The 18,622-nt window shown below is 42.5% G+C and overlaps 2 protein-coding genes across 2 annotated transcripts in view; both read left to right on the top strand.

The window, feature by feature from the left end:
• The window catches only part of LOC126766124 (uncharacterized), a 59,240-nt gene extending 44,376 nt beyond the window's left edge, over positions 1-14,864 (top strand). Inside the window, exons 3-5 of the mRNA XM_050483974.1 lie at positions 8,489-8,917; positions 13,088-13,184; positions 14,082-14,864. Of these exons, the coding sequence (XP_050339931.1) occupies positions 8,489-8,917; positions 13,088-13,184; positions 14,082-14,854 (1,299 nt within the window). The 3' untranslated portion in view covers positions 14,855-14,864. The remainder of the gene's footprint in view (positions 1-8,488; positions 8,918-13,087; positions 13,185-14,081) is intronic.
• LOC126766068 (zinc finger protein castor homolog 1-like) lies at positions 14,855-15,748 on the top strand (the record flags this gene model as incomplete). The annotated part of the gene is given in 1 exon segment (XM_050483768.1): positions 14,855-15,748. A coding segment is annotated over 1 exon segment (894 nt), but the record flags the coding sequence as incomplete, so codon positions are not given.
• Between the last annotated feature and the right edge of the window lie 2,874 nt (positions 15,749-18,622).

Here is an 18,622-nt window from a genome sequence, read left to right as displayed (position 1 = left end):
GGTTAACTCCTAGACCATTGTTTTTAGCCCATAGGTTTAACCTACGAAGTGCTCTTTCCATAATCTCGCTGACTGTTGAAGGAAACATGCCTGAACCAACAACACTATATCGTCTGCATACGCTACTGCTTTCACTCCTTCACCGTTTAGTTGGAGTAGTATTTCGTTCAGCGCTGCAACCCAAAGAATCGGAGAGAGGACCCCCCTTGAGGCGTTCCTCTACTCACATAGCTTGTTTGTGTTGCAGCGCCGTTTGAAGCTATAATCTTCCTATTCTCAAGCGTCGATAGTATCCATCTGCACACAGTGTCGTCTATGCCACCATGTGCCAGAGAATTAATTATCGCATTTACTTTTATGTTGTTGAAGGCGCCCTCTATGTCTAGAAATGCAGCCATGGTGTATTGTTTGTGGTGTAGTGATTTTTCGATTACACTTATCACCTCGTGAAGGGCGGTTTCGGTTGATCGGCCCTTCATGTACGCATGTTGGGACTTCGATAACTTCTCCGCCATTATTGCTCTTACGTGTAGATCTATTAGCCTTTCTAGTACCTTCAGCATACAGGAGGTAAGGCTTATAGGTCTAAAATCCTTGGCATTCTCGTGTGTTCTTCTGCCTGGTTTTGGAAGGAACACAACTTTACTCCTTTTCCAACTTCTTGGGATGTAAGATAGTTGAATGCTAGCCTTGTATATATTTTCAAGCCTTAGAACCATTGGTTCTACTAGTTTTTGCAGCATTATGGGCATAATCCCGTCAGGACCTGCCGCTTTAAATGGTGCAAAACTGCACGATAGTCAGCTGCATTCAGCGGTGGTTCTGGTTGAACCCTCGTTGAAGGTTTTTGCTGGCTCCCGGGGAAGTGCGTTGTGATTAGTACCTCCAGAGACTCTTTTGCCGAGGAGGTCCAATCACTTCCCTCAGCCCTAATGTAGGCAGTGTTAATATGATCTTTGGATAGCATTTTACTCAGCCTAGCGGCTTCTCTGCAACTTTCTATCGATGTGCAGAAAGATTGCCATGAGTCCCTTTTAGCTTTCCTGACTGCTTTTTTGTATTCTTTCATAATGTCTTTATATGGCTGCCAGATTTTGGTTCTAAAACTCTCATTGAAAGTTTTCCTTAGTTGTGTTCTCAAACTCTTAAGTTCACTGTTCCACCAAGGAAGAGACTTTCTCTTTTTCAAAACTGTTAGCGGAGTAGATTTATTAAAAGTTGTGGTTAAAATTTTTTCCAACTTCTCTACTTCTGAATCTAATTCCTCAGGATTTCTGATGCTCTTGTTGCCTCCCTTTTCAAGGCATTTTGTTGCTATACTGGTAAATTTTCCCCATGCCGTTCTTCTAGGGTTCCGGTATGTGAGAGGAGCACTGTACTTCTCGCGGATGCCGAAGAGTATCCAGGAGAGATCCGAAATGGAAGGCTCATCGGATACCCTCCAGTTATCCACAACGAGACTGTCTGTGTCTGTTGATAGCGTGAGGTCAAGCACTTCCTCCCACCCCGGAAACCTATCCGAGCTTGGGAAAGTAAATGTTGGCTTATCGCCCTTGTTGCAAATACTTAGATTACTATTCAAAATATACTGCAAGAGTGATTGTACACATCTAAGGTTGTTATTGGGCATCTCGGGTTTCTTCGATGCCCACATTCCTTAGCAACTGGCTGGCGTCGTCGACCTCTTCCGTCTCGTCTTCGTCAGCCGCTTTGTCGCCTTGGAAGATTTTTAGTCTGGCCTTGCGGATTCCGAAGCTGATTTTGTAGTCAGTCTTCTTCAGAGCCTCAATGGACTCATCACAAATGGCCACTAGTATTGGCTTACTTGCTTTATTAGGTTTTTCCTCCTTGATTAGCTGCCACTCATCTATACCTGGTATAGATTTGTTCTGCAGCTTAATGCACCTCAGGAGTTTTTCGCCTGGCTCCTCTAGAGGGGGTAACCAAATTCGAGCACGAGGTCTCTTTGGAATGTCCCTGGCGGGTATAAGCCTCAATTGGAGGCCTACGAAGGCGTTGCTAATTATAGCAACACTACCCGTCAGGAAATCTAGCGAGGCCTGGTCCGCGCATTTGATGACCCTGTAGCCCCTGAGGGTCTCAGAGGAGTCAAACTCCGGGTGAGGACCCGCAGGATTGTCGAGTACATAGCTTAGCACCATACTCGACAATCTGACGTCGATCTCCACCCATCTCTCCTGTATTGTGCCCGGAGAGGAGGAATTTCCATCTATAATGGCCACTTGCAGGCTATCCCTGGCTACATCGCAGAAATGCCTTGCCGTTGTTGTGCTGCTGTGTTCTCCTTCACTCCGCCTCGGTTTTTTGGGCTGAGTTCCGGGTACCTCTGTGATGGAGCGATTTCTCTTTTGAGAAGTACACTCTAGTTTGTTCTCTACTTGAGGTTGTGATTGCTTCCTTTTCAGGTAGCCTTCATATTCCTCTACGATGGATTTGAGGCGCTTTGTTTCAGCCTCATCAACTGGGGTACCGGCTGCGTGGTCTTTGGCTATCTTCCCTAGTATGAAGACCGCCCTCTGGTACCGGTTTTTCCTCAGCTGATTTTGGGATTTCTTGCGCTTCTTTTTGTTCTCACTTTTAGCCGCCAGTGCACTTTGGTTGGTGCTCATGGCAGCCTTGGAGGTGGACGCTTCGTCCCTTACCTCTGTGGTTTTCGCTGCTGTATCTACCGGTATACTTTGTTTGGTATGTTCGGTAGTACTCTTACTCGTCTCCTGGCTGGAGGCAAGTAGTTCGTCCTCATCGGATTCCGTTATAGGATTCCGATAGCTCATGTCCTTAGTCGTTGCTGTTGTCGTCAATTTGGTTGTTGTAGTTGGTGTTGTTGTTGTTGTTGTTTTTGTATTGTTTGCGTTCATGTTTGGTCCCACGAGTAGTCCGGAAAGGGTAGTCACCCAGACTCAGACAGAATCTGAAGACTCTTGCTCCCTGGATATCCCTCGCTCTCCACATCATCGTCGGAAATCCAGTCATTCCGCAGCAATGATACACTCAAGCCCCTTCATAACCTGAATGCAACAGCACACTGTATGACAATCAGGTCAAGAGGGGGTGCACCTAACAAAACCCACATCGCATCCGTTGAGACGGTGCAACATACAGGCAAACAAGCAAGCATCATACAACGCTGAATTGAGAGGAGTTTTTGAGACCCCCAGACAGTCGTGGCTGCCTCCCCCATACAGGGGCTCCATATGTGGCAGAGGCCACAAACAAGCCACGATATATGCTGCGGACAGCACGACGTCCGAGACCCCATTCGCTCCTCAAAATGCGGCGTACTTTGTCTACAGTTGCCTGCCGTCGCTCCTTTGCCAAGTGTGGAGTAAAACACATTCTTTCTTGCATCATATGTGATGCTGACCCCATTCACACGGACAATCGGTGGACGAACCGGTGACAATCTGCCCTTAAGCAGCATTGTTACCGTTTTCCCTCGATATGTATACCCGCACACCTACACCCCAAATTTTCACGATCCCTAAGAGATCTCCTCCCGCCCGCTCTAGTTCAGATCGCGAGCGACCTTCGAACATAAGAAGAAGGTCGTCCGCATACGCACAACACTTACAGAGTGGCTCGAGCTGCCCAAGCAGAGTGTCCATCATAAGGTTCCAAGTATATGGACCACAGATGGAACCCTGCAGGCAACCACGAACAACTCCAATCTCCACACTCTCATTCATGCCGTCAAGAGAGGCCTTTCCGTGCAAAAAAAAAAATCCTCCAAAGAGTAATTTCTGGACAGCCAAGCTCCTCCAGCCGTTGTACCACTCGATCCCAGCTTAGGTTGTCAAACGCCCCCTTGAAGTCAACAAATATGCCAAGGACATACTTGTTGACATTCTCCCTAACAACATTCTGAACATAATACCTCGCATCCTCTATACTGCGTTCTTTCCTGAACCCAAACTGCCTATCCGATCACATACCCCCGTTCCACCATGACTTTTTCCAGCACTTTTCCAAGTGCTGGAAGGAGACTGATGCCCCGATAAGATCGAGGATCGCTCCTGACCTTATCAGGGGACTTCAGGAGAGGAACAACCCTAGCGCTTTTCCACTCGCGTGGAAAGTATCCCTCCCAGACGCAGTTATCATAAATGGCTTCCTGGTATTCTGGAATGAACTTCCATAAGCTTTCACACATCTCTCCGTTTAAACCATTAAAACCTGGGAACCGTTTAGACCTAACCAGGCCAAAGGCGTACCGCAACTCCCCATCATATAATGGAGGGACAGGCACCTCTTGTGCTTGAAGTACCTGCACCTCTGACCTAGGAAAGAACGCACCTAACAGAACCCCGCACACTCTGTTCACGACGATAACAGAGTGTCACCGACGCGAAGAGAGGTGACATCCTTCTTCCTACGACCCCGGCAGATCCTATAGACCTGACCCTTGGGGTCGTTCCTATTTTCCCTAACAAAGCTCCTCCAATCTTCTTCTTTAATTTTAACTAACATTTCCTTATACTCCCTATCTGCACAACTAAATTCATACCTAAGCTGAGGCATCCTATCCGAATTGGACCGACGGCCGCGTTGAAACTTTCTTATAGCCTTCACACCTCCTATCATTTAATCTCCAAACTACATCATATAGACGAGCAATGTGCTCGTCCACCCCCAACTCCTCAAATTCTCTAAGCGGGGTACTAAATGCCTCTTCCCTAACCGAAAGTCTATATTGGTTCCAGTCAGTACCAGTGGTACGCCATCGCCGCATGGACTCTCATAAGGCGAGGGAGGGGATTGAGGGGTAACCATAATTTGAATCAAATTATGATCATTTAATCCCCACCCTCCCCTAACCCCCATCTAACGCTGAAAGCCCTACTTGCTGCCTCATTCATTAGCGTCACGTCAATGTCGCTCACGCTCCCAGGCCCATCGAACGTATAGCATTCGTTCGGCGCATTCAAAATGTGGAGGCTATTATCCACCACCCATTCGCTTAATACCTTGCCTCGACTGTGGCTTTGGTATCCAGGAGTAGAGCAATACCACACCCGCCCTCAACCCTGCTGCCCCCCAACTCGCACATCACGGCATGAGAGCCCTGACAGTTAAGCTGGATGATCCCACCCATCAGTGTCTGGCGAGGGCGCTCAACAATGCCACAATAGTTAGGGCAGACAGCTGACATCATAAGATGCCCAGCTGGTCTACCCTTAAACTCACAGTTGCGGCAATGTGGTGCATTGACGCAACTAGCAGCTTTGTGGCCTTCTTGACCGCACCTCCGGCAGACATCTGCCTTAGCCCTACACTCAGCCTCTCTGTGATCAAATCCCATGCAACGGAAGCAGCCAGCGACGGGGCTATCCGGTCGCACCCTGAAAGAAAACCACTTTATGTAGCATTCACCTGCCTCTAGGAGGGCGGACATCAACTTGTCCGTACCCTCCAGGACGACATTGGTGCTACCGTCAGCGGTCACCCTCCAGGGACAACTGACCATCCTTACGTCCGACCTCTGGGACGCCGGGCAGAAATCCTGAAGGTTCAGCCGGAGTAGTTCCTCCATGAATTCCTCATGGGGGATCTCCGTATAGAACCCCTGGACCACCACCCGACGATCCAACCTCCGGTTGACAGTCACGTCCAACCCCACCTCCTCGAATTTCTTGTTACTCACCGCTCTCTCCCTATCTATAGTGCGAATAACCGCCCCACCACCCTTAATTGGTCTAACTTCGTGGACCCTCACATCAAGTGAGGGACCCACCTCTTTGACCACCTTCTTTATAACTCCCTTAGAGGAAGTTGCAGGTCCCTTACTCCTTACCACGACCGACCAGGTCTCCACAGGCTTCGGCGTCACCGGTGCGATTGCTTCCAGCACAGGTGCTGGAGGTGCAGGCATCGGTGCCGACGGAGCCGGCATTAACCTGCTCGGCGTCGAGGAGTGTCTCCCGCAACTTCCCTTAAGGCCATCTACCTGGCCGCGAAGATGGGCATTCTCGGTTATGACCGTCATCAAGAGCGCTTCATATTTTGAGGCAAGCTCCAGCAGCCCCTTCGCGGTCCCTACATCGAAATTTGTGGCATCGAATACCAGCTCATTCAATGCCCCCGTTATCCTCTTGGCAGCCGCCACATGGCTGACTGCCCCTCCCCCAACAACAATCGCTCCCCGCGAAATATCGCGCTTTATCTCGCCCCTTTTTCTGCCGCCTTCTTTAGTGCGCCCGACGACCGTTTCTTTACCAACCGTTGTAGACGGTTGGACAACCGCTTTCTCAGCGGTGGCCACACTGGCACTCCCAGCACAACTTTCGCTCCCTCCCTCGCTTCTGCTCTCATGACGCGGCGACCCCAAACACGCCTTACTCCGCGGTGGAGACCTTACCGTCGCTCCCGTCGCTTCCCCTTCGCCACCCGACGTGGAATCATCCACGACTGTAGAAGCAGCGGATTCTCCGCTTCCAGCAAGGGTCTCCGTCCTCCTCTTCCGTCCACGAGGCATCTCGCTTTCCGACTTCCTTCTCAGTCGAACTGATACGCTGGCGTACCACTGACGCAGATGGCTCTTCGATCGAAAGATTCTGAAGTAGCTGTTCTCCATGTGCGTTCGTCTGAACGCGCTGAAAAGTGCGACTCATGCGTAGGCCCGTTTAGTAACAGCGACCACCCAAACGGTCGATTAACGCGTGCTCGCTGTGGCACAGCCCACAACCCCAATTAAGGCCACTCAATTGGCCGCCGGCCGGACAATGTCCCCGTAACCGTCCGGAGTCGACCGATGTGGCGCTGAGCCGAATCGCACCGTTGGTTAAACGGTTCGCTGATACGACCTTTGGTCCTCGCAGGAGTCGCAATCTCCAACGCAGGACAGATGCTTGCACCCTTTGAGCAATCCTGTCCAGATCCTGCTGACACTGAGCCAACTAAACGTCAGATGCTCAGCACAGAACTACTGTCAGGTAGTTCAGTCAGCAAAAATGCCAACAACACGATGCTGCACTGGAACCGTGCGAAGCTTCCACCAATAACAACAACGTGGATGACCACGTTGTCCGTATATTACTTAGTAATAATAAAATGACTTACCGCTATATCACGACGATTTTGTACACAATTTACACATATTAATGAATCATAGTGAACCTATAATATAAGTAAATAAGATGTCGTATTATTCTAATATACCCACGGTTTCATCGAATAAGGAATGTTGAATTCCTTCACAACATTTGAAATTACCTAATTCAAGAACTAATCAGCCACTTTCAACAAAATTTTTATTTTTTTGAACTATTCCTTTTTTTCCCCATCATGAAATTTCCTTGGAAATACCCTAAAAAAAATCCCTGAAAATTTGAGCCCTTAACATTAATATTAAAGAGTGGACCAAGACATGTAAAAAAATTCCATTGAAAATACACGACAATCGTGATTTTTTATCTTTAAACTTCTATAGATCAGAGGCATTTTATGGCATCGCTTTGACTTTAGACACATATTCCTCAGAATTGAACACTCTACAAAACTGCCCATTGCGACAAATTAGAAACTCACACCGGCGAGGTAGTACGGGGCTCTAAACCTGATTTTTCCACGAAATTCGCATTTTTTTGTATTTATCTTGTAAATGACAAGAGCTATAGAAAAAATGTACTTGTAGGAATTTTTATTTGCTACAAAAAAGGTCCGAGGTCAAAATCTCTATCATTAATGCTTCTCGAGATATTCGACTTTTTAAGTAAGGCTGTACACGTTGTGTGTTTGCTAAAAAATCTATGACAATTCCATAAAGCTTTTTTACCGGAAATATCGGGCATTCTGCGAGATCCCTTAGTGAAAATCAGGAGCATTCTTTCTCCCTTCTCGATTTCTTAAAAATAATGTGGTTTGATGTTGCCTGTGAGTCGAAATGGTCTTAACCTTTACCTAAACTTCATATCCCTAATATAATGACTACCAATTATTTAGTTACTTTTTCCTCGTATGCACAATATTTGAAATTTAGTCTATATGGATGAGTTTACATATATCACGTAATTATCATTTGAGTTATGGGATTATGATTAGGATGATTTTGAAACACATTTTGAATATATATTGCGAAGACGAAGCAAAATGTTGTTACGAAACTACTAACCTTGCAAGTTGCAAGAATATAAAATGATCGGTTTCACCCAAACTTAGCACTTCCTAACTTTTTATTTGTTCTTTTAATACATTAATTAAAGATATTTCTTTCTAATTTACAATCAAATCTGAAATGTATCACTTAAGTTATTCTAATGGATTGAATTAAGAAAATGGATGGTTGGTGTTTTGTTTTACATCGTAATCCATTACGCTCTATTCTTCTTTCAGTCATAGACTCCATACCTTAACACTTTCAATAAGTTAGTTTTTTCATATCTGATTTTTGGAGTTATAACGGTTCAGTTTATCTTCGTACTCTCAAAAACTTTAAAATTAAATAATTGAAATTATTTTCTGTATTTCATAGACAAATCAATCACCTCAAGCTGTTTTCACAAGTTTTAAACTGGAAAAAAATGCAACGCCCAATGACTCCATGACTTCAATGAATGACAAACGAATATTTGATTACGGCGGTGCTTTTCATAACGCCGTTAGAATGGTCACAATACTACCTGCAACAATAAACCCGCGATTTGCGGCTATTTCTCAATTACCAATAGATACCACCACCGACAGCACTGCAAAATTAGAAGCGGAATTAGACTTGCAGCAGAAGCAAGAAGCAACAGCAACAATGAACACAGCAATGAGGTTTATGAAAGGAGAGATCGAATCATTAAATAAACGGCATGATCGACCCAGTCAACATCGGAATAAAGGAATATTGAATACCAATGATCTGGAATATAGAGAAGGATATTATCACATAATTCCCGCTAGTCTTCAACGAACGGTAAATGTTTAATACATACTAAGCTACATACAGCATCAAATAAAAAATAAGAAGTACAAGAAGCGTTCCAAAGTAAACAGGACTTAAAAAACAGAATAAATGGTTTTTTTGGCAAAATCAATTTATTTTATTCAAAATAGTCTCCTTCTGCTTCAATACAGATTTTTGCTCGATTCAAAAGCATGTCGAACGAGTGATTTAGCTCGTTCGCCGGTATGGCCGCCAGTATGCTGGTGCAAGCCTTTTGAATGGCCTCTACGTCAGCATAACGCTTTCCTTTCATGGGCAAATGCATTTTTCCATAAAGGAAGAAGTCGCACGGTACAGGTGAATACGTGTACCAAATATTTAATTTGATTTATGTTGCTAATATGCGGGAATATACACCCAGCTTACAATTATTTTTGTTTTATGTTGCCAGTATTTTAAACAGGGCTTTTTTATATATTGCCTGTTTTGTAAATACAGGACTTTTTAATTTGGCCGAGCTTTAAATCCGGCTCGAAAGACCAAGTGTACAAAAACAAGATTTTATCAAATATTTCTTACCACTGGTGGGGGAAAATATATGATAGTCAAGTCTTGTTCTGTGAGAACTACATATTTCATTCTACGAGAAGTGTTTCATTCTACGAGAACTATTTTAGTCTCCTTCCTGCCTATATTTTTCTTCATCTAGGTCTTTTTTAGTTGGCTGAGCACTCTTCTTAGGCCGTTAATCTTGCCTGTTTTTTCCTTCATACAGGTCTTTCTCTTGCCTCTATTTTCCTTATACAGGTATTTTTCTTCCCTGTAGTTTTCTTCATACAACACTTTCTCTTGCCTGTATTTTCAGTCTAATTTTATTTAAAATTTTCACGTATTTATATACAATTTAAGAACTATATTAACTATCTTAATATATGTGTATGTGTGCATGTTCATATATATTGCAGCATATTGTTTATTGCTGCTTGGGGTTGTTTTTAAGTGTACAATTTATTACATGTGTAAATGTACATGTTCATATGTATGTAGCACATTGCTTATGCTACATGGTATGGTGTTGTTTTCAAGTGAACATGCACATTTGTATTCAATTGCCTAAATGCATATCTGAGGTCAATATATTATCTTAAGTAAGTATGTTTGTTTGTTAATTGTTGAGTGCAATATAAATGTAGTATGTATCCTTATGCGTTTGTTTATGTATTTGCTTTGTACTGTCTCAGCATTGGCGAAGATAAGCCTGTTCAATATATTTGAACACCGTGTACACATCTTTCGTAAGCCCAAATGTTGGGTCAAAATGCGATAAATCGATGTTTTGGAGTTGTTCAATTCCATTTCCATGAATTTCAATGATGATTTTGGCTGATTTTTGATGAATTCACGCACAGTTTCGATGGAATTTCCGGTGATCACGGATTTTGATTGGCCCGCATGTTAATTGTCATTTATGTCCTCACGACCCCTTTGAAAACGTTAAAACCACTCGTGCACTCTGCTAGAGGATAGGCAATCATCGCCATAAACTTGTTTCATCAATTGAAAGGTTTTGGTAAAAGTTTTACCAATTTTAAAACAAAATTTATTATTGGCTCTTTTTCGAAGTCCATTATTGCACCGATAACACAAATATACTGACACTTAATACGCAATAACTTCACTTCCTATCTATGAAATTCACTTACTGGACAATCGATAAAGATAGCAGATTTTAACGCACCAGTCGACATATAGATGGCGCCACCAGGGGGCGCTAGATTCAAAAAGTCCTGTTTACTTTGGAAAGCACCTTGTATTTACTAAAGGACTAAAAGGCTTGGATTACAGTTCAAGAAAATTCGCCTCTAGAAGCTTTTAGAAGTCGTACTACACTTGAACAGTTGGAGTTTACATGCAGTAAGAACCACATCATTTATTAATAAAATGAAACTTATCAAATCGAATTCGGTTTAAGACCTACAAAATATTGGTCAAAAACCTTTCAGTGATGCAGTACTTATTTTCTGATTTAATATTATGTTCTTCACTGGCATAGAAACCGTTTCTGCAGATATAGCTGAGTTAGCAACTTCGTGCCAGTCGTTTCTTCTTTTATTTCTTTCCAACGGAGTGCAGGTCTTCCTCTCTCTCCTTCAGCGAGTACTGCGTCGAATACTTTCAGAGCTGGAGTGTTTTCGGCCATATGGAAAACATGACTTATCCAGCAGAGCCGCTATTTTTGTATTCGCTCAACTATGTCAATGGCGTCGTATATCTCATCTAGCCTATTGTACCATCGAATGTGATATTCGCCATGGCCAATGCGCAAAGGAACATAAATCTTCCGCACAACCTTTCTCTCAAAAACTCGCAACGTCGACTCATCAGATGTTGTCATCGTCCATGCCTCAACACTATATAGAAAGACGGGAATAATGAGTGACTTATAAACTTTGGTTTTTGTTCGTCGTGAGAAGACTTTACTTCTCAATTGCCTAATCAGTCCGAAGTAGCAGCTGTTGGCAAGAGATATTCTGCGTTAGATTTCGATGCTAACATTGTTGTTGCTGTTAATGCTGGTTTCAAGATAGACGAAATTATCTGCAACTTCGAAGTTTCGTCTGTCAACAGTGACTTGGGAGCCTAGTCGCGAGTACGACGACTCTTTGTTTAATGACAGGAGTTATTTCGCCTTTTCCTCGTTCACAGTCAGACCCATTTCTTTTGCTTCCTTATCCAGTTTGGAGAAGGCAGAACTAACGACGCGGGTCTTGAGGCCAATGATATCAATATCACCGGCGTACGCCAGCAGCTGCATACTCTTAGGGAAGGTGTCACCTTCTCTATTTAGTTCTGCAGCTCGAATTATTTTCTGCAAGAGTAGATTGAAGAAGTCGCACGAAAGGGAGTCGCTTTGTCTGAAACCTCGTTTGGTATTGAGCGGCTCAAAGAGGTCCTTCCCGATTCTGACTGAACTTTTTGTGTTCAGTTTACAGAGCCGTAATAGCTTTACGGGGATACCAAATTCAGACAACGCGGCACAGAGGCAGGACCTTTTCTTGCTTTCAAAAGCTGCTTTGAAATCGGCGAAGAGGTGGTGCGTGTCTTTTTCTCTTTTCGCGAGTCTTTTCCAAGATTTGTCGCATGGTGAATATCTGGTCAGTTGTTGACTTACCAGGTCTAAAGCCACACTGATAAGGTCCAATCAGTTTGTTGACGGTGGGCTTTATTCTTTCACAAATACGCTGGATGGAACCTTATATGGGATGTTGAGGAGGCAGTTGGCGCAGATTATGGGGTCTCCTTTTTTCCTCATTGGACAGAGCACACATTGCAATCGTTGAGCATGCTTTCGTATGACCATATTCTATCAGTTTTTCATCGGCCTCTGCCGCTTTGTGGTTCTTCAGGCGGGTAATTGCTATTCGAATTTCTTCATGGTCGGGCAATGGAACGTCTGCTCCATCGTCATCGATTGGGGAATCGGGTGAGCCATCTTCTGGTGTTATGCTTTCACTGCTATTCAGCAGGCTGAAGAAGTGTACCCTCCATAATTCTAGTATGCTCTGGGCACCGTTGACCAAATCACCTCTAGGGGTTCTACAAGAATATGCTGCAGTGTTGAAACCTTTTTTTAGTCGTAGATTTTCCGAACATTACCCTTGTCGGTCAGCTTGTCAGTCTGTCCGTACTCACGCATTTCGGCCTCTCGCCTTTCAGCAGTCTGCTTTCCTTCCACTGCTTCACGGCACTCCTCATTGTATAAGCTGTTCTATTGCATTTTCTGAAAACCAGTGGTCTCGTTTTCAGCTGTACGTAAGGAGCTTGAAATGCCTTCCCACAGTTCCCTTATAGCGAGTTGCTGATGAGTGCTCTCAGAGAGCAAGAGGGGAAGTCGAGTAGAAAATCGGTTGGCTGTTATGACTGCAGCTATTCGACGTCGAGCACTCTTTGGTTTTGTTTACCTGTTTTTTTTTGCTGCACATAGACAGGTGCATATCTTGGTTGCAACAAGGTTTTAACTTTAGCCTTAGTAGTAATTATTTGAACAATGTACTAAAAATATATGGCTCAAGGAGGTTTTAATAAACTGGTGAGGGATGTTTTCTAATAACTACGTTGTACAATAAGTTTCTTGTATAAGTTTGATGTGTTTATTTGAATAATATTTGTTTTCTATTTCCTAAATATTAATCTGCACAGCAATTGAAAGATAATCAGGCCGTTAGCTTACCAAGCATCAGAGATAAGCCACAGGACCATGGAGACACAAAATCACAAACTTTGAAAAAATTTTCAGGTAAATATATATTAAAGCTCATTTCAATTCAATATTTATATACGTAAGTGTTGTATTCAGCACTTTCCATTCCGCTAGCTGACTGTGCTGGTAGTCGAAATGAAAAAAATAAGATTTTCTCCGAATGCATCATGTCGTATGAGCAACACAGAATTTATAATTTAATAGTGTGACTAACACCGATACGAGAACAAAATATAATCGACGATAAATTGCCGTTATTAACTAGACAGCGTTCGAGGGGCGAAGTTTTGTTAACGATCTTCTATCTAAGGGCTGCCGGATTTGGCAATAGAGATAGTTCTAATTAGAGTGCTGCTTAGTTAAGCGCATAAGCTAGAAGTTGTACTATGTACTCGAATAACGAGTAGTAAGCGTTAGGCTGCTTAAATAAGAATAAAATTGTGTGTATAGCGAGTAAATTGGGACTTTTATTTAACAATCCAGTGATGGAACTTAGAACTGAGTTAAAAGGTAGACGATTTATCGATAAATTCATTATAATATGTACCAAAGTCATTTGATGTCCAACTTTAACTACGTATATTTTTATAAAAAACCAATAAGGCCTTTTTTGTAGATCGCTGCATTTTATACTAGAATTTTTTTCAATTGAAGACACTTTAATCCTGTGGTATAAGAAAACATTCAAATAGTATGATCCATTCTACACGATATTTGTATTCAAGTATAGTACACCGTGTCAATTTTAAGACGTGGTCATACGTTACGATCAGGAAGAAATTTATTTATCGGGAATCTTCCATCAGGTTTTGAGGCCACGTATTTCGAAACGCTATATAAAACATGAATTATACTTACACATCCAAAAAAAAATCTAGATCTTTAATGTTTATAATTTAATAAAAGTTGTAATATTAACATTGTATTCTCCAGTTGTTCGCACTGTCGGCACCTTCTTTCCAGAATGCAACGAAATTTCTGGTTATCCGAGCGACAACAAGTTACACCATGAAAACTGCTTTGACGCAGCAACAACAAAACCAGGCATTTGGAGTACGCAGAACGTGAGTTGTAAACGCAAACGCTTACAAACTGACAATAAAAATATGCCATACGAGTCCATAGCGAAATCCTTAGAAGGTAATGAGTTTATTCTGCCCCAAGATTTAAGTATGCGCATTAAGGAGAAAAATCCAACTTCAACGGTGTGCGGTCATACCGAGACCAATGTTTTAACCAATGATTCCAGTCGTATGTCGAAGAACTATGATGCCGAAACAGCTATAGAAAAAAAAGTTATAACACCAGGAGAAGCAGCAAATACAAACGCTTTTGACGTTGAACTCGGATGGCAGAATAAAGAAGGAATTGGTTTGCAACTAAAACACCTGTTCAATCTTTACCAGATATCGAATCAGCAGAGTTTTGAAACGTATACTCAGCTTCAAGATCAACATTCACCCGTCATTACCAGTTCTTCTGTAACACAAGCCGACAATAACATTTTGCCCTATTTGTCTTATTTGTTGGCTGCGTCAAACAAATTCCAACCACGACCATTACCACCAATGCAAACACCAACGACCGTACCTGCTATTGTTACCCGACAGCATAACGTTTCCTTAGGCTTCGACCCCGCATCACTTTCTAAGACAGAAATTCCTACATCAACGATGACTGACGGACTTACAGCTATTACAGATTAGACTACCGCAGGTGTCGCCCAACAGAAGCTGCTCGATGTAATTGGACTTGGAAAGAATATAACTCAGCAAAGAATTCACAAAAACTTTGAAACTGCAACCGCATCTTACACAAATGTAATACTCACTACGAGCGCTAGGGACGGTAGTGTCTTATTCCCTACATCGTTACAAATAAATGATAATGTTAACAAGCCCGCCGGTCATCTGAAGTTTCTCTTTAACGAGGATTGCGGTTTTGTGAACTGTGGTTACCGACAGCGACAGTCACACTATAGCTTCTGTGACAAGACTCGATTCGTTCAGCACACGGCACGACATGAGCGCTTTGACACACTAATAGGCGAAGACTTTCAGCAATATCCCTGTAATCAAACGCGCGGTTTTAGAAACTGTGCCTACCAACGGAATAAAGAGTCTGATAACACCAACTTTGGTACAAACAGAAAGTCGCATTTTCATTATTTGAAATGCTCATTTATTTGCACTGGGTCTAATAAAGTAGTGGCACATCGTCGCCTGCATAATAAATTTGATTAAATACGATCAGCAGAGTTCGGTAAGGTGCTAAATACAGGGAACAGTACTCAGTGTTGTGCGGCTTTGAGTGTAGGTGGCCCTGATATAGATTACACAAGAACTGGTGACGGGGTGTATGAGAGTTTGAAGGATACATCTTTGGCAGTTACAAGTAGCTGTATATATGAGTACAACAAGAAATTTACGCATTTTCATTGTCTTTTGTGCGGTTGTGGCGTGGTGTCGCCCTCTCAAATGTCAGCGCATCGGCAGAAATCGTGTCATACTGTACTTAAACATGCGAAATCGTCAGAAGACATTGTAGCTGTTACCTCAATAGTAGCAGCAACAGAAACTAACATAGATCAGCTGCGGTAGTCACCACCGTCACAATGTCACCAACTGCAGCGCCACCCAGCTAATGGTTTTATACAGACCAAATCGATCGAAAAGTTTACAATATTATCATAATAGTTAACTTAGTGCTATTTGAAAATTTAAACCTAATACTGATATTTTTGATAAAAAAGACCATATTTATTAAAAACGTATTAACACAAATAAAAAACGATATACTGCAGATACTGAAATTATTGGGGAGTGAGTCCTTCAGAATTCTGAATTCAATTTAAGGTGTATGAAGAAAGAATCAGCTAATTTGAATCATTTTGAACATTTGGTACTTGTTACCTAACTCAAATGCGTTCTCAGCTAAATGAAAAACATTATTAAACAAAACAAGTAAGGAAGAGCTAAGTTAGAGTATAACCGAACATTTCATAATCTTGCAACATGAAAGAATTATGGCGATGAAAGCATTTTATGCTACATAAGGCTTGATAGTTATATGTATATGGATAAAGGGAAGAATTGACCCGATACAACCCATTTGTAACACACAAACGTAAGAAAGATTTATTCCTAAATATCAGTTATGTGTCTCATACATTGACCGATATTTTTGGTAACAAGTCAACTATAAGCACTGGGTTCAGATATTCAGCACCTAGGGGCTTGAAAACTTTTGGTTTAGTTTGGATTTTTATGTGTGAAAAGTGAAATAATCAATTGGAATTTAAAATTGTCTGATATAGGAAGTAGGCGTGGCTGTTGTCCGATTTCACCCATTTTCACACTGAAACATGAAAATTCCGGAGAAATCTCACGTACCGAATATGGTTGAAATCGGTAGAACTATCTCGAGATATGTGATTTCTGCTAAAAGTAGGTCATGCCACGCCCATCGTCCACTTTTAAACCGGCTTCTTTAAAGCCCTCTCATACCATCCCGGGTGAAAAATTTAATGCCTCTGGCGTATTCACTAGTTTTTACAGTTATAACGGGCGTGAGCTCGCGTGATAAGCCCATCCGATTTCATCTATTTTCACTCTGTCGGTAGAAACTCTTAGCGTTTTGGGGCGTGACAGTGGTCCGATTACTCTAGGCTGAGTAGCTTTGCCTTTTTCAACGCACATTCCAAGTTTCATCAAGATATTTCAATTTTTACACAAGAGGGACGGACAGACAGTCAACCGAATTTCAACTCTTCTCATTATCCAAATCATTTACATATATGTATATAAGTGTATAACTATCTCGATTAGTTTTAGATGATACATACCATTTTTAGGTGAACAAAATTATTATACTGTGTGGCAACATTTTGCAAGGGTATAAAAGCGATCTAAAAAGAGAAAACTGCTGTTGTAGTAGTGTGGTAGCTTTTTTTAATCAACGCATTACATTATTATTATGTTTTTTTGTTTAGCAAATTTTATTTCATTTTATATAGTCAATTATTTTTAAAAATTATGGACCGTAAGCAACCACCAAGCTTAGGCACGAACTTGCGATACATAATTAGATATGTAATTATTGATTACGGCCTGAAAGGTTGAAATCAAGATTGACTCAATTTTCCATTTAATGAACTTCTTCTTTTTCTTAATTGGCGTAGACACCGCTTTCGCGATTATAGCCGAGTTAATAACAGCGCGCCAGTCGTTTCTTCTTTTCGCTACGTGGCGCCAATTGGATATTCCAAGCGAAGCCAGGTCCTTCTCCACTTGGTCCTTCCAACAGGGTGGAGGTCTTCCTCTTCCTCTGCTTCCCACGGCGGGTACTGCGTCCAATACTTTCAGAGCTGGAGTGTTTTCGTCCATCCGGACAACATGACCTAGCCAGCGTAGCCGCTGTCTTTTAATTCGCTGAACTAAGTATGTCAATGTCATCGTATATCTCGTACAGCTCATCGTTCCACCGAATGCGATATTCGCCGTGGCCAATGCGCAAAAGACCATAAATCCTTCGCAGAACTTTTCTGGTCGGTTGTTGATTTGCCAGGTCTAAAGCCACGCTGATAAGGTCCAATCAGTTTGTTGACGGTGGGCTTTAATCTTTTACACAATACGCTCAATAGAACCTTATATGCGATGTTGAGGAGGCTAATCCTACGGTAGTAGGCGCAGATTGTGGGGTCTCCTTTTTTATGGATTGGGCATAGCACACTTAAATTCCAATCGTTGGGCATGCTTTCGTCCTGAAGCTGATGCCTGCTCCCTATTAGTTCTTCGCCGCCGTGTTTGAATAGCTCGGCCGGCAATCCAACGGCCCCTGCGGCTTTGTTGTTCTTCAGGCGGGTAATTGCTATTCGAACTTCTTCATGGTCGGGCAATGGAACATCGGCTTCATCGTCGTCGATTGGGGAATCGAGTTCGCCTTCTCCTGGCGTTGTACGTTCACTGCCATTCAGCAGGCTGGAGAAGTGTTCGGTTACCCCATCTTGCTGGAACCAAACGCCAATGAAAGGGATCCGTCTGCGGCGAAGTTCTGGGTAAGGAAACTCATTCATTTTTAAATAACGGTGCCCATTGTTACACCGTTTTCTTCAAAAAAGTATGGCCCGACAATACACTTTGAAGAAACTGCGTACCGCACAGTGATTCGTTCAGGGTGAAGTTCAGTCTCGTGGATTATTTCTGGATTTTATTCACTCCATATATATATTTTAGTTTTGCTTGTTTACGTTTCCATTTAGATCTAAACGGTCTTCATCAGACATTAACAGGCAATTTATCAAGTTACTGTTTTCTTCGTCCATTGAAATAATTTGTTTGCAAAAACCCATGCGAACTGCCAAATCTAGAAGGTTTAACCGGTTTGTTATTTGAACTTTGTATGAAAACAGGTGTAAGTCGTCATTAACCGATAATTGTATACCCTCGCAAATGCCAAGGATCAAATGTAGGGAA

This window comes from Bactrocera neohumeralis, unplaced genomic scaffold, assembly GCF_024586455.1.
Source record: "Bactrocera neohumeralis isolate Rockhampton unplaced genomic scaffold, APGP_CSIRO_Bneo_wtdbg2-racon-allhic-juicebox.fasta_v2 cluster11, whole genome shotgun sequence".
NCBI classification, from domain to species: Eukaryota; Metazoa; Arthropoda; class Insecta; order Diptera; family Tephritidae; genus Bactrocera; species Bactrocera neohumeralis.
The sequence above is the reverse complement of the archived record's forward strand: the minus strand, read 5'-3'. Positions and strand labels throughout refer to the sequence as shown.